The 12,495-nt window shown below is 45.4% G+C and overlaps 1 protein-coding gene across 2 annotated transcripts in view; it reads right to left on the reverse strand.

The window, feature by feature from the left end:
* AGL26 (tRNA (cytidine(34)-2'-O)-methyltransferase) overlaps positions 1-12,047 on the reverse strand; it is a 92,832-nt gene extending 80,785 nt beyond the window's left edge. For both annotated transcript variants that reach the window (XM_086493475.1, XM_086493474.1), the window contains exon 1: positions 11,874-12,047. In XM_086493475.1, coding sequence (XP_086349601.1) covers positions 11,874-12,021 — 148 coding nt within the window. In that variant the 5' untranslated portion in view covers positions 12,022-12,047. The remainder of the gene's footprint in view (positions 1-11,873) is intronic.
* Between the last annotated feature and the right edge of the window lie 448 nt (positions 12,048-12,495).

Below are 12,495 nucleotides of genomic sequence, written 5' to 3' on the forward strand. Positions count from 1 at the left end.
GCTGAGACTGAGAGATAGAGAGAGAAGAATACGACACCAGATTGTTGTCAAACCCTCCTCCGAAGGCCCCACTCTCTATGGCGAGAGCGGTCTACTATTGATTGCACAAATCTCTACAATGCTTGGACTTGCTGACGATGTCGACGACGATGAGGACGATGACGAGACAGGCTGAAATCTGGCAATGCTAATGGCTGAAATCTGCAAATCTTTATCTGCTGAATTCTGACTGTATGTCGGTGACGACGGCGATGACAACGATGCGACAACGACACGCTGAAAACGCAGATGCTGAATTCTGCGTTTTTCGGGCTGAAACTGCAAACTGCATTGGATCTCACCGTGCGGCGAGGATCTGCTGCTGCGGGAAGGTGAGATCTGCGAGGTTCAGACTTGTTCTGCAAAATCTGACTGCTGAAAACTGAAAACGCTGGTGCTTCTTGAGGTTCCGTCGCGGTGAATCTACAAAACGCTAGGGGTTCTGCCTGATCCAAAAAAGCTAGGGCTGAATCTGTCTTCTGTTGCAAAAACGCTAGGGTTCCTGCTGTCTTGCTGCTGCCAGGGCTGATCTATTGTCATGTTGTGAAATCTACTAACGCTAGGGCTGATCTGCTGTCATGCTGTGGCCAGGGCTGATCTGCAATGCAAAAACGTTGGAGGCTGATCTTGATGCAAAAACACGCTGGGCCTTCTGATGGCTGAAAACGCTAGGTAAACTGCCGGAGGGGGGTCTTGTTGAGAAGGTGCCTGTTGAACGCGAAGTCCTTGCTACCTCTTCTACCAGAAAGTGCTAGGGCTAGCTTTACTTATATATACTTGCTTTCTAAAATTGCCCTACCCAGTTTCCAACAAAAGTCACTTAAAAATAATAAGTGAAAAGTGTCAAAAATAGGGAAAAAAGGTCTATGCACTGTAAAAATGCTCCTGATGGGTTCTGATGAAAATCTAATGATCATGCTGTGTACAACCAGAGGATATGCATCTAATATAAGTGTCTGGACATGCACAATCTGCGTACAGACTCACAAAAGTGCCAGAACACTTCCTAAGCTAACTGAACTGAACCCATGTCATGAAGTAGCTTGTCCACTTACACATAGGATTAGATGTGTCATGTGACATCCCCTCCCTTTCAAAGTGAGGTACTGGTACCGAGCTGTATGGCGTCGAGGGAGATCACCAACAACATCCGGAATCCTCGAAAGGACTCTTCGCCGGCCCACTCTGATGTGTGGGTCGTGCAATACTTGAACTTCATAAAGGTCTGCAAAGTCTTCTTCTTTGGGCCTCGCCTAAAGCGACAAAGTCATCTTCAATGCTTCCACTTCGTCTAGAGTCATGCGTCTACCTTCTTCAAGAATCTCCGAGGATAAAAATTCCTGAAACCGCTGCCAGCACAAAAACATGAACATACCTATTCCAGGTAAAGTGACTGGAAAAATTCTAGTCTTCCCAAAAGACTGTGCATGCAATGTAGATGAACAAAGTGACGGAGTGTCAAACCATTCACCAAATACATAAAAACAATGGGGTCGAATCTTGACTTTTTTGATCTAAATCAATCTACTGTGGCAAATGACAATGGAAATGCTGATACTTGATGCTCAATCCTTCTTATGCTCTTTCGAAGACTCTGTCATGCCAAGGAAGAAACATGGAATGTGAATTCCTTGAATGCAAACATTTCATCTTTTCATGAGTAATTCGCATACATCCGTGCTCATTCATGAGTGAATCGTGCTCAGCGTACAATATGGCATGCCTATCAAAAGGGATCACACAAGGACGATGACTAAAATACAAGAAAGCATCACGAATGAAACACTCGAACAATGCGTGCTAACTAATCATTCATACACAATACGTCCTGTGGGGGTTCTTTGGACCTAGTCTTGAGAGCCAAGATCGGTTCTTCATGAGGGATCGAAACTTCCTGAGGGGGTTCTTTGGACCTCGACTCGAAAGCCAAGATCGGTTCTTCGTGATTGATCGAATCTGCAATGAGGTTAGCTTCACTGGCAAAAGCATCAACTAACCCATCATTCTTGTGAACAATCACATCTTTATCCTGCAAATCATCATGCTCGTGAATAATCACATCTTGATCATGCAAATCATTATGCCAATCATTATCATGCAATTCATCATGCTTGTCATTATCATCCAAATCATCATGCTTATCATTATGCAAATCTTCATGTGTGTCATGCTTTGGAGAAGAAGAGACTGAGAATATCTCCTGCTCATGATTCTGTTCAAACTGCACCTGCACAACCGCAAAGAGTAGCAACAACTCTTTCCTGTGTTGGTAGCTCTTCTCTTTTCTTGCTTTGTTCTCGCGATCAAATTCTGCTTCTCTTGCTTTGGCTTCGAAGCGTGCTTGCTCGTACTTACGCTCAATGGCTGCCAATCTTTCTTCGCATTCACGTGCTATGGCTGCCATTCGTTCTTCGTATTTACGCTCTATGACTGCCATTCCTTGGTCGCTTTCTAGCTTCCTGTCCATTATCATCTTGTCGAAAGCCTCCATAAGAGTTAGTGCAATCCTTGGCGTAGATGGGGAACAAGGAGGGTCAGAAAAACCTCATGGTGAGGAAAACTCTTCTTCACCACTCCCATGCTCATCACCTTCATGCAAAGTACCCATTCTGCTTCGGGTAATGACCATCCACTGAAGTCTTTGGTTCTTAAGTTCAAGAGGAACTTGGGTTCTTGTGGGTCTTGAGTTCTTGGGTGTCTTGAGGTTCTTGGGGGTCTTGAGGTTCTTGGGTTCTTCAGGTTCTTGAGTTCTTGAGGTTCTTCTTTAGCTTGCAATCTGTGCTAGAGAAGGATCTTCTCTTCACCTGAGTTCTGCTCTTTTCCGCGGGTGCACCCCTTGGCGGCCTTGCGCTCACGCCAAGGTTGCTTTTTCCCACCTCACGTCGATTGGCCAGCCGCTAAGTGCACAGTCCGCTCTCAATGAGTGACAAGAGGCACAAGCGGAGCCTGGACAAGCCCTTCTTTCTTGGGTTTCCTGTCACTCTTCAAAAACACGATTAGGAATCGACACGCCCAAGAGAACTTGGGTTACGTGCAACCGCAACAAGCAAAAAAAATCATATGGCTCTTTCCTTGAGTGATACAAAACAATGTCAAAGCTCCGATACCAATGTAAGGTGCAGTGGAAGTGAATGTTGAACTTTGCTCAAGATGAATGCTCCGAATTGTGCTCAAGTGTTCCTTTTACTTACAGAAGGGAGAGCCTTCCGTTCCTTTAATGAGAGAGTGCAATGAACACAAACGAAGTGATGAACATTGTGAATGAAGGTGCTGAGACTAAGAGATAGAGAGAGAAGAATACGACACCAGATTGTTGTCAAACCCTCCTCCGAAGGCCCCACTCTCTATGGCAAGAGCGGTCTACTATTGATTGCACAAATCTCTACAATGCTTGGACTTGCCGACGATGAGGACGACAACGAGACGGGCTGAAATCTGAAAACGCTAATGGCTGAAATCTGCAAATCTTTATCTGCTGAATTCTGACTCTATGTCGGTGACGACGGCGATGACGACAATGCAACGACGACACGCTGAAAACGCAGATGCTGAAATCTGTGTTTTCCGGGCTGAAACTGCAAATTGCGTTGGATCTCACCGTGCGGCGAGGATCTGTTGCGGGAAGGTGAGATCTGCGAGGTTCGGGACTTGTTCTGCGGAAACTGACTGCTGAAAACCGAAAACGCTGTTGCTTCTTGGGGTTCCGTCGCGGTGAATCTACAAAACGCTAGGGGTTGTGCCTGATCCAAAAACGCTAGGGCTGAATCTGTCTTCTGTTGCAAAAACGCTAGGTCCTCGCTGTCTTGCTGTTGTCGGGGCTGATCTGTTTCATGTTGTGGAATCTCCTAACGCTAGGGCTGATCTGTTGTCATGTTGTGGCCGAGGCTGATCCGTAATGCAAAAACGTTGAAGGCTGATCTTGATGCAAAAACGCTGGGCCTTTTGATGGCTGAAAACGCTAGGTAAACTGCCGGTGGGGGGTCTTGTTGAGAAGGTGCCTGTTGAACGCGAAGTCCCTGCTGCCTCTTTTGCCAGAAAGTGCTAGCGCTAGCTATACTTATATATACTTGCTTTTTAAAATTGCCTACCTAATTCCCAATAAAAGTCACTTAAAAATAACAAGTGAAAAATGTCAAAAAAAAAAGGAAAAATAGATCTATACACTGTAAAAATGCTCCCGATGGGTTCTGATGGGAATCTGATGATCATGTTGTGTGCAACCAGAGGATATGCATCTAATCTAAGTGTCTGGACATGCGCGGTCTGCGAACAGACTCACAAAAGTGCCAGAACACTTCCTAAGCTTGAATTGAACCCATGTCATGAAGTAGCTTGTCCACGTACACATAGGGTTAGATGTGTCACGTGACATACACCTTTCAAATCAGTATGTTCCCATGCAAATACATCTTTCTATTTCTGGAACATAAGTCTGGCTTTTTCCTTCATTTTTTAGTTCACATGCTTATTCACCTTGATTAATCAAGGACTTTCAAATTCCACTCTTCAATCTCTTTGGGAGCAGCCAATTCGGGCCACCTCCCTTCGTTTTGGCCAGTGACTCCGCAGCATAATCCCTAAACAGATCTGTTAGTTCTTGATTCTCATTCTGAACTCCAGTGACCTCTTCGGTGTGCACTGTTGTACTGGGATTTGAATATCCCTCTTTGGAGTCAGATGGTTCCTCTGACCGACCAGTCAACTGAACTGGTCTCTCTCCATGATTCAGTTCATGAACTAACCTAAAACTGCTTTCTCTGTTTCTCAGCTTCAGCCTTGTCGAATAACACTGCATTCAAGTCGATTTTAGCTAGCAGAAAAATGTTCATGGCTGCAAGCATCCGTTCAATCTTCTTAACCCCATATTTTTAGCAAAGTTCCTCGGGTCGAAGTGCTTTCTTCCAGCTTCTGGTGTTATTAGTCTGGAGCTGGATTCTCCTACTCGTTCCCTGAATGGTTATGGTCTGATTCGCATAATCCTGAACAACCTGCGCCGTCCGAAGCCATGGTCGTCCCAGTAGTATACCATATGCTCCTTAAACATCCAATACCAGAAAGCTGGTTTTGAATTTCTCTTACCCACCCTAATCTGCATATTTTCAATCATACCAATCGTCTGAACAACTCTATGATCATCCATTCTAACCTTAAAGGATGCTGGCTTTAAATCAGCGATACCAAGCCTTTGTTGAAGATGTGCCCCCAGAATATTCACACCTGCCCCTCCATCCAGTATAACATCGGATAGCGGCTCCCATTGTTTCCTGACCTTGTAATCCACCTAGATTACTAGCACCTCATCATCTCTGACAGCCGACAAATCAACTGCTTTGGCATCAGCTTCAGCTTTTCTCTGCTGTCTGATAAACTTTGTTGCTTCAGGCAAAGTCTTCCCCCAGAATATTCACACCTGCCCCTCCATCCAGTATAACATCGGATAGCGGCTCCCATTGTTTCCTGACCTTGTAATCCACCTAGATTACTGGCACCTCATCATCTCTGACAGCCGACAAATCAACTGCTTTGGCATCAGCTTCAGCTTTTCTCTGTTGTCTGATAAACTTTGTTGCTTCAGGCAAAGTCTTCCTGATATCATCTAATTCGACCATTAATGTCTGAATTCGTTCACAGATTTTGACATAGATCTCTTCTCTCTCCTGGTCAAAATTAACATTAGAACTCGAGGAATCAGGACTATCTTCACATTGGCAATCCTCTGTTCTAGTGTCTGTACTGAGCCTTGACTGACACTGAGAAAGACATTGTGCTTTTCCCAAGTCACTGTTTTCTATTGCAGTCAAATCTGATTTGACCTGTCCTAGATCATCCACCAGTCCTTGCACTGGAGCAAGCATGATCTCAGAGATTCCAGATCCTGATTGATTTGGCTGTCTTTTCTTAGAAGACGAGGCTGGTATCTTCTGAATAACACAAGCATCATAGCTCTCTAGTTGTTCTGGTAGCTTCTTAGCTAGATCCTCTATGATCTTAGCTGCTAGTTCTCGCTGCTCTTGCCATTCATCAACTATCTTCTCCTTGCCCTTAGCCTTCCAGACTTCTCTCTGCTGAGTCTATTTACTGGTTTCAAGAATGACTGGTTTCACAGGCTCGTCTGGGAGTTCTTAAATAATCACTCCTTTACTGCGAGTGACTACCCATACTGGAACTGGTTCTGGCGCTTTTGCCTCAGTAGCCTCAGTACTGGGTGCATATGGACACTCAGCTGCAAAGTGTCCATATTTCCCACAACTAAAGCAATTAAGACTTCGCTTCTGGAAATTGCCACGACCTTTGCCTCGGCAAGTATCCCCTTGGTGGCTGCTGCGCCCAGTACCAGTCCCACTGGTACCTGAATTTTCCTCTTTAGGTCCACTAGTCGTCTCTACCTTAGCTGATTCGGCATTTGTAAATGCAAGTAGAGACAAATCCTTACCTTTCTTGAAATGATGGATTCGAATGCCACAATTATTCCACAGATGGCCATATGCTTTGCAATACATGCAATGTGGGCATTCATTGGAAATATGATCTTTGCATTTGGAGCACCAGGTTTCCATCTTCCTGACTGGTGGTCTGGTCTGGCTAATTTCAACGATCTGCCTGGCCATTTTCTCAATTTTCCGGGACCAAGACCCTTTCTTAGCCTTGTCCTTGCTCTTTTCGTTTGACCTACTATCAGAACTACCGGAAGTCTCACTGGAGTTGGAATTCTCCGTAGAAGAGCTGCTACTGCTATACCTCCGCTTCTTATGACTTAGCTCCTTCTTGGCTTACTGCTTGAGCTTCAGAGCTCTCTGCACCAAGTCGTTAAACTTCTTCGTGTGCAAGTACCTCTTGCTCTCTCAGCTTCTTGTTGCGAAATCCATTCAAAAACCATGCACGCAGTCTTATTTCTGAAGGTGGTTCTTGCAGCTGCCTGGTCAACTCTTTGATCTTTTCCACATAGCTTCTTACGGATAATTTTCCTTGCCTAATCTTGTCTAGCTCACAAAGAATGCCTTCATCGCCTCTGTTGTCTAAGTACTCAAGACTTAAAGCCTTGATCAGCTTATTGTAAGACCTAAGCTGGCAAGCTGGATAGTGGTAATACCATTTTCTTGCCGCATCCTTCAGAGTTTGAGAAAAATACTCTCCCCAGTCATCTTCATCAATATGCTTTAATTTAGCATATTGCTCAAAGGCTTGAATGTGGACATCAAGATCCTCTATTTTTCCGCCTTTGAAAACTAGAAAAGAGATCTTTAAAGAAACAGTGTAATCATGCATGTCTGTATCATCTCTGATTCCTCTGGTCTTGGTCAGGGTAGTTTTCGTACGACGTACGGAACGTCTCGTTCCGTACTGCGGGTCACGTACCGTCCCGTACGTTTTGTACATGTTTTTTTTTTTTTTTTTTTAATGAAAGCAAAATTCACAATTGTGAATGGATTACATTGAGCAGCCCAACTCTCTCTCTCTCATGCTCTAGCCTCTTCCTATTTAAGCAATGCCTCTCCATCTTGTTCTCCAACACTTCCAAGCTCTCAAGCTCTCAATGCTCTCAATGCTCATTGCTCTCAATGCTCCCATGTTCTAGCTCTCAAGTGACAAGCTCTAGAGACTAGAGTCTTGCCTCTCCATCTTCTCTCCATTGGGTCTCTCCCTCTCAAGCTCCCATTGAAGATCTCATAACGTCAAGTTTCTTTAAGTGTAAAGTTTAAACCCAAGGGCCTGAGCCTTAGACGTAAGAATTCTTTGTTTTTGTATTTTGAACGTACGTAACGTCATCGTACATCTTAATATTTTTTAGTTCGTTTAGTACCGCACATCATCGTACATGTACAAAACGTACGGGACCGTACGAGACCACTATGGTCTTGGTAGCCTGACTGCGTCTGGATGACTTCCTGTAATGATCAGTGTCGGCATCCCAGTGACCTTTTTCAGTTTCAGTCTCAGTCTCTACCTTGGCCTTCTTGCTTGTACTATGATGACTACCTTTGCTACCATTGGCCTCGGTTGTCTTGAATGTGGACCTAGAACCTTGAGTCCTAATTCCTTGTTTCTCACGCTCAGTCCTCTTCCTGTTTGAGTGACTGGAATGCTGAGAGTCTCTGGCCTCTTCAGCATTACTCTGCTCCTCCTAAGCCTCGGTCTCACTCTCGGGGTCCCTCTCAGTATCAGACTCTCTTGCTGACACTTATGGAATAAGGTCGACTCGTGTGGAATCAGTGCGAAACCAGGTTGATGATTTTCGACCACGACTAACTCTGGGCGGCATGTTTGTAGCTAAGAATTCTAACTGGGAGACAGAGCTCGCTGGTCTAAGAGCAATCAGCTCTAGCCACCGTGATCGCCAAAATGGAATGAGAGTTGGTCTCTTCAAACAGCTATTCCAGTGTGAGTTCAGAGCTACTCATTATCTAGGCGGTTCAGTTAGTGAGGACTGGAATTAAGTACTGGACTGAAACAGAGAACTGAACTGGAATAATGTACTTAAATGGAAGACACAAATTGGAAGACTGGGAATGATATTATAGATTCAAATCAATAGCACAAAATAATCAATATAGCATACAACACACTTAAGCTCAGATGAAGTCTGAGGATTGATTACAGGAGTAAGTGATTACAGAGTTGAAAGCCAAAACCTTCTGAAGCTAAAAGTCTAGAAGCAAGAGCCCGTAAGCCAAAAGTCCAAAAAGCCCCGAATACATTGTAGCGGCTCCTATTTATAAGCTTACAGAGTTACTGCAGTAACTCTTGTAATTACTACCAGTGTAGCTGTTCCCGCAGGTCGGCCTTCTAAGGAGCAGTTCCCACCTGTTGGGACTGTCCTCGCCTTCTACAAGGTGCCTTGAACTCGGAGCCACGTGTTCAAACACCGGTAACTTGAACTCCAACACAAGGGTCCAAATGATTTATAGGGAGTACTACTTGCCCCTCTCTACCACTCACAAGCCTCTCTTTGGCTAAAGCTAGTGGAGACAATGGCCTCATGACTAGAAATTTGGCGTCATGGCCATTGTGGCCGCCGCCACAAGTGCCATGCCGATCTCCTTTATCGAATCTTTATCACCGTTATCTCTGTCCAACTTGCCTTTGACTTGTCTTCCTAAGTGTTCCTGCTTTGGTCATTGACTTCAAACCCTCGAGCCAAACAAAGCGTCATGTCACATTTTTAACAACGGATCTGGGTCCTTGTGGGTACCAAAGGAGCTAACTGAGTATTGTTAAGCTTGCCTTTGCCTCTGTTCTCTAGAGAACTCGTCCATTTGCTTTTGGCTTCACAATCTCGAGCCAAACAAAACAACGGTTTCCTTGGGAACTTCTATCGAGCATAGGCTGCTCCACGGGAAGCTAGTTGATCTGCTATCCATAGCAAAGTTACCCGGAACGGGAACGGGAGGGAGGACGGGGGACTCGACCGCAAAAGCGAACGGGGCCGGAACGGTAGACTAAGGAAACACTTGAATTGCCTCCCTTTAGCTTAGTCCCAAATATGCACCCAAACAGCCCCAAAACTGCCCCCAAATCTGCCGCAAAATAACCCCGAATATGCGCCAAAACAGGCCTATTTGCCTGTTCCGGATTGTGATCTGCCCCCGTTCAGTTACACCCCGTTCCGGAACGGCGTTCCATTTCCAACCCCATTCCGACAGCCATACCCGCTCGGAACACCGTTTCGGAACGTTTAGGTCACTTCCGCCCGTTCCCTGTTACACTGATCCTAGCCTTTTGTTAATTTTGGTCGTTGATGTCGTTGGCGCTCGAGCAAGGGGGGGCCATGTTGTATGTACAAGATCAGGAAATGTTGTTGCTTCCTTCTTGTACTCCAAAACATGGCCACACAAACTACACCAAGCCGCACCAAAAAATCCTTCGAGGGCTCTTGAGTCGCCTTCTAACTTCCCCAAGCCAATCAAAGCAACCCACTGTTGATACCCTCTCTTGGGCTCCAAATTACCGAGAAAAATTGTCCACAACGTTTTCAATAACCAAGGCCCCACGAGGAGGGAAGAGAAGAGGCGCGGGGGTGGTCGTCATAGCATCTCGCGACACTGGCCGCTGGAAAGAGGGATGGCTCAAGTCGACCAGCACCGTGAAGCCTGTCAGTGATGGCATTTCAAAACACAAGCACCACTACGCCTCCAACCATTGCCTCCAAAGCCGCTCTCGATAATGCCTTCTACAGGTCCTTTCGTTTTCAAATGCAGCTTCTCAAAACGCCATGCGCGGAGGCAGTGGGTGCCAGTGCTAGCATTGCATTTCACGCAAGCACATAAAAGCCAAAATAAATATTGGGATCACATTGGGCAGTTCACTTGAAATGCCATAACTTTAACAAAAATTTCTATGAAATATACAACAAATAAACAAGAATATTTCTTGGTTTCACAAAAAAGGTCTCTTAGAAGTTAGATCTCCTAATATACACATTCTTCTGTAATCCAAGAGGGAGAAGGATCTTTGTGCCAGTAGCTCTATCTAACTAATGACACCTTTGTCGCCTTCTCCTTTTCCCCTTGCTCTCTCAGGCTATGTCTTCCTAGGAGCTGATGGTGTCTATTGTCTCTCCTCAGACATTGTCTATTGTCTCTACTCTTAACGCTTTGTCCTCCTAGTGCATCAAGCTGCCATACGACCTCTATTACATACAAAACAGTGTCCCGGTAAACCAATGAAAAATACTCTTTGCTATATATCTCCTCCATGTATCATAGGGAGAGATGAATCAAGGAGGATTCTTCACAAGAGAGAAGTGCATAATCGATCTAAGAGTGGGGATGCTCTTTGCTATATATCTCCTCCATGTATAGCAAGGAGAGAAGAATCAAGGAGGATTCTTCCCAAGAGAGAAGTGCAGGATCAATCTCAAAGTGAGGATATATACATCATCGGACGGTGCACCCTCATCCAATGCAACACAAAGGCTAGTGTCAGTCTCTACAATATGCGGGGTGCAATCAACACTCTCTCACTAGTCCTGGAAATCCAGCTATGACTACAAGATCCTCATGGAGGCTAGCTAGATGCATCCCCTGCCTCCATCTGTACAATACCAAATTGCAATAAGCTTTGATGAAGCTAAGGGGACTCTATGCCAATGCTAGACATACTCTACGATGTCTCAAACTGAACTATCAACCTCCCCCCAAGGGAGAGCCCATCACAATCCTGGGTATAGCCAAGGTAAGAAAGGTTGATATGAGGAAATCTAACAGCTGTGGCACTGACAACCCTTCTCCCACCAGTTTGCATAGCAAACCACCTGCCCCAAGTGTGGGCTTTGAACTGCGAATGGAACTAAGTATATGTGCTGAAAATCTGATTACAAATGGAAAATCTATAAACAAGGCCCGACTAAGGATGTCTCTATCTCTAACTCTGTTGTCCATCACTCGAACTGCATTGTTTCTGACCCGCACCTTCTTTGGATGCAGCGAAACTTAACCTTGAAACTGACAAGGCTATGAGGATCTGGCTCTTGTCTCCAACCTACCTGTCTTTGTGCCCGCACCTTAGGACAATCTTTAACATGATGTCCAATCATACGACACCTCGGGCACTGGTTTGGTCTACCCGTGCCCACAATCCCTTGTGAAACAATAACCTCATCCCACAAAATCAATGGACTCTCGACACTCCATGGAAAGGACCACCTCCACCTTGATAGATGGAAGAGATACCTGAGCTGCAACAAACACATAAAAGAACGGAAAATATGGAACCCGTCTACCCAATGAAAATACTCTCTCTCTCTCTCTCTCTCTCTCTCTCTCTCTCTCTCTCTCTCTCTCTCTCTCTCTCTCTCTCTCTCTCTCTCTGTGTGTGTGTGTGCAAACTACGGTTACCTGACACACAAAGAAACCTCTGCTCGTTAGCAGTGTGAAATGTCGAACTTGGTCGCGCAAGCTTGCGACTCCATGGCTTGCGAGAATTGCACACTAAACTGCAGCAGAAATCACCGGAATGAAGCAGAAGCTTACACAAGGTGCTCATCAAGGAAACATTAAAATGTGGGTTTCAAGTGGACATTTATTTGGGCCGTTTAACGTGTTTCACACCTCAGGGTAGTGTAGATTGGGCAGCGTGCCCCTAGCGAACCCTCGTCACCTCGTCAATAGATGACACGTGGAGTAAGTGAAGGGATCTATGGTTAGCCATGAGAACCTTGGGCATTGAATCATCGCAAGGGGAAGGGGGGGGGGTTGTGATAGGCAAGTTGGAAAGGGTGTTGACATGGGGAATAAGTGAAGGGCTCTATGGTTAGGGACGCTCGCGAGGGACGGGGAATCACCGCACTGTTGGTTTGGACTATCACCTTCTGGAGTTGCAATAGGCGAGTAAGTGAAGGGATCTATGGTTAGGGGCGCCCGTGAGGGGTGGAGAGATATAGACTTATATCCTTTTGGAGTCACGATAGGCGAGTTCAAAAGAGTGTTGACCTTGGAGTTGGATGGCACCGTTCAAGCC

The sequence above is a fragment of the Adiantum capillus-veneris genome, chromosome 21 (genome assembly GCF_014529385.1).
Source record: "Adiantum capillus-veneris isolate H3 chromosome 21, ASM1452938v2, whole genome shotgun sequence".
NCBI lineage: Eukaryota > Viridiplantae > Streptophyta > Polypodiopsida > Polypodiales > Pteridaceae > Adiantum > Adiantum capillus-veneris.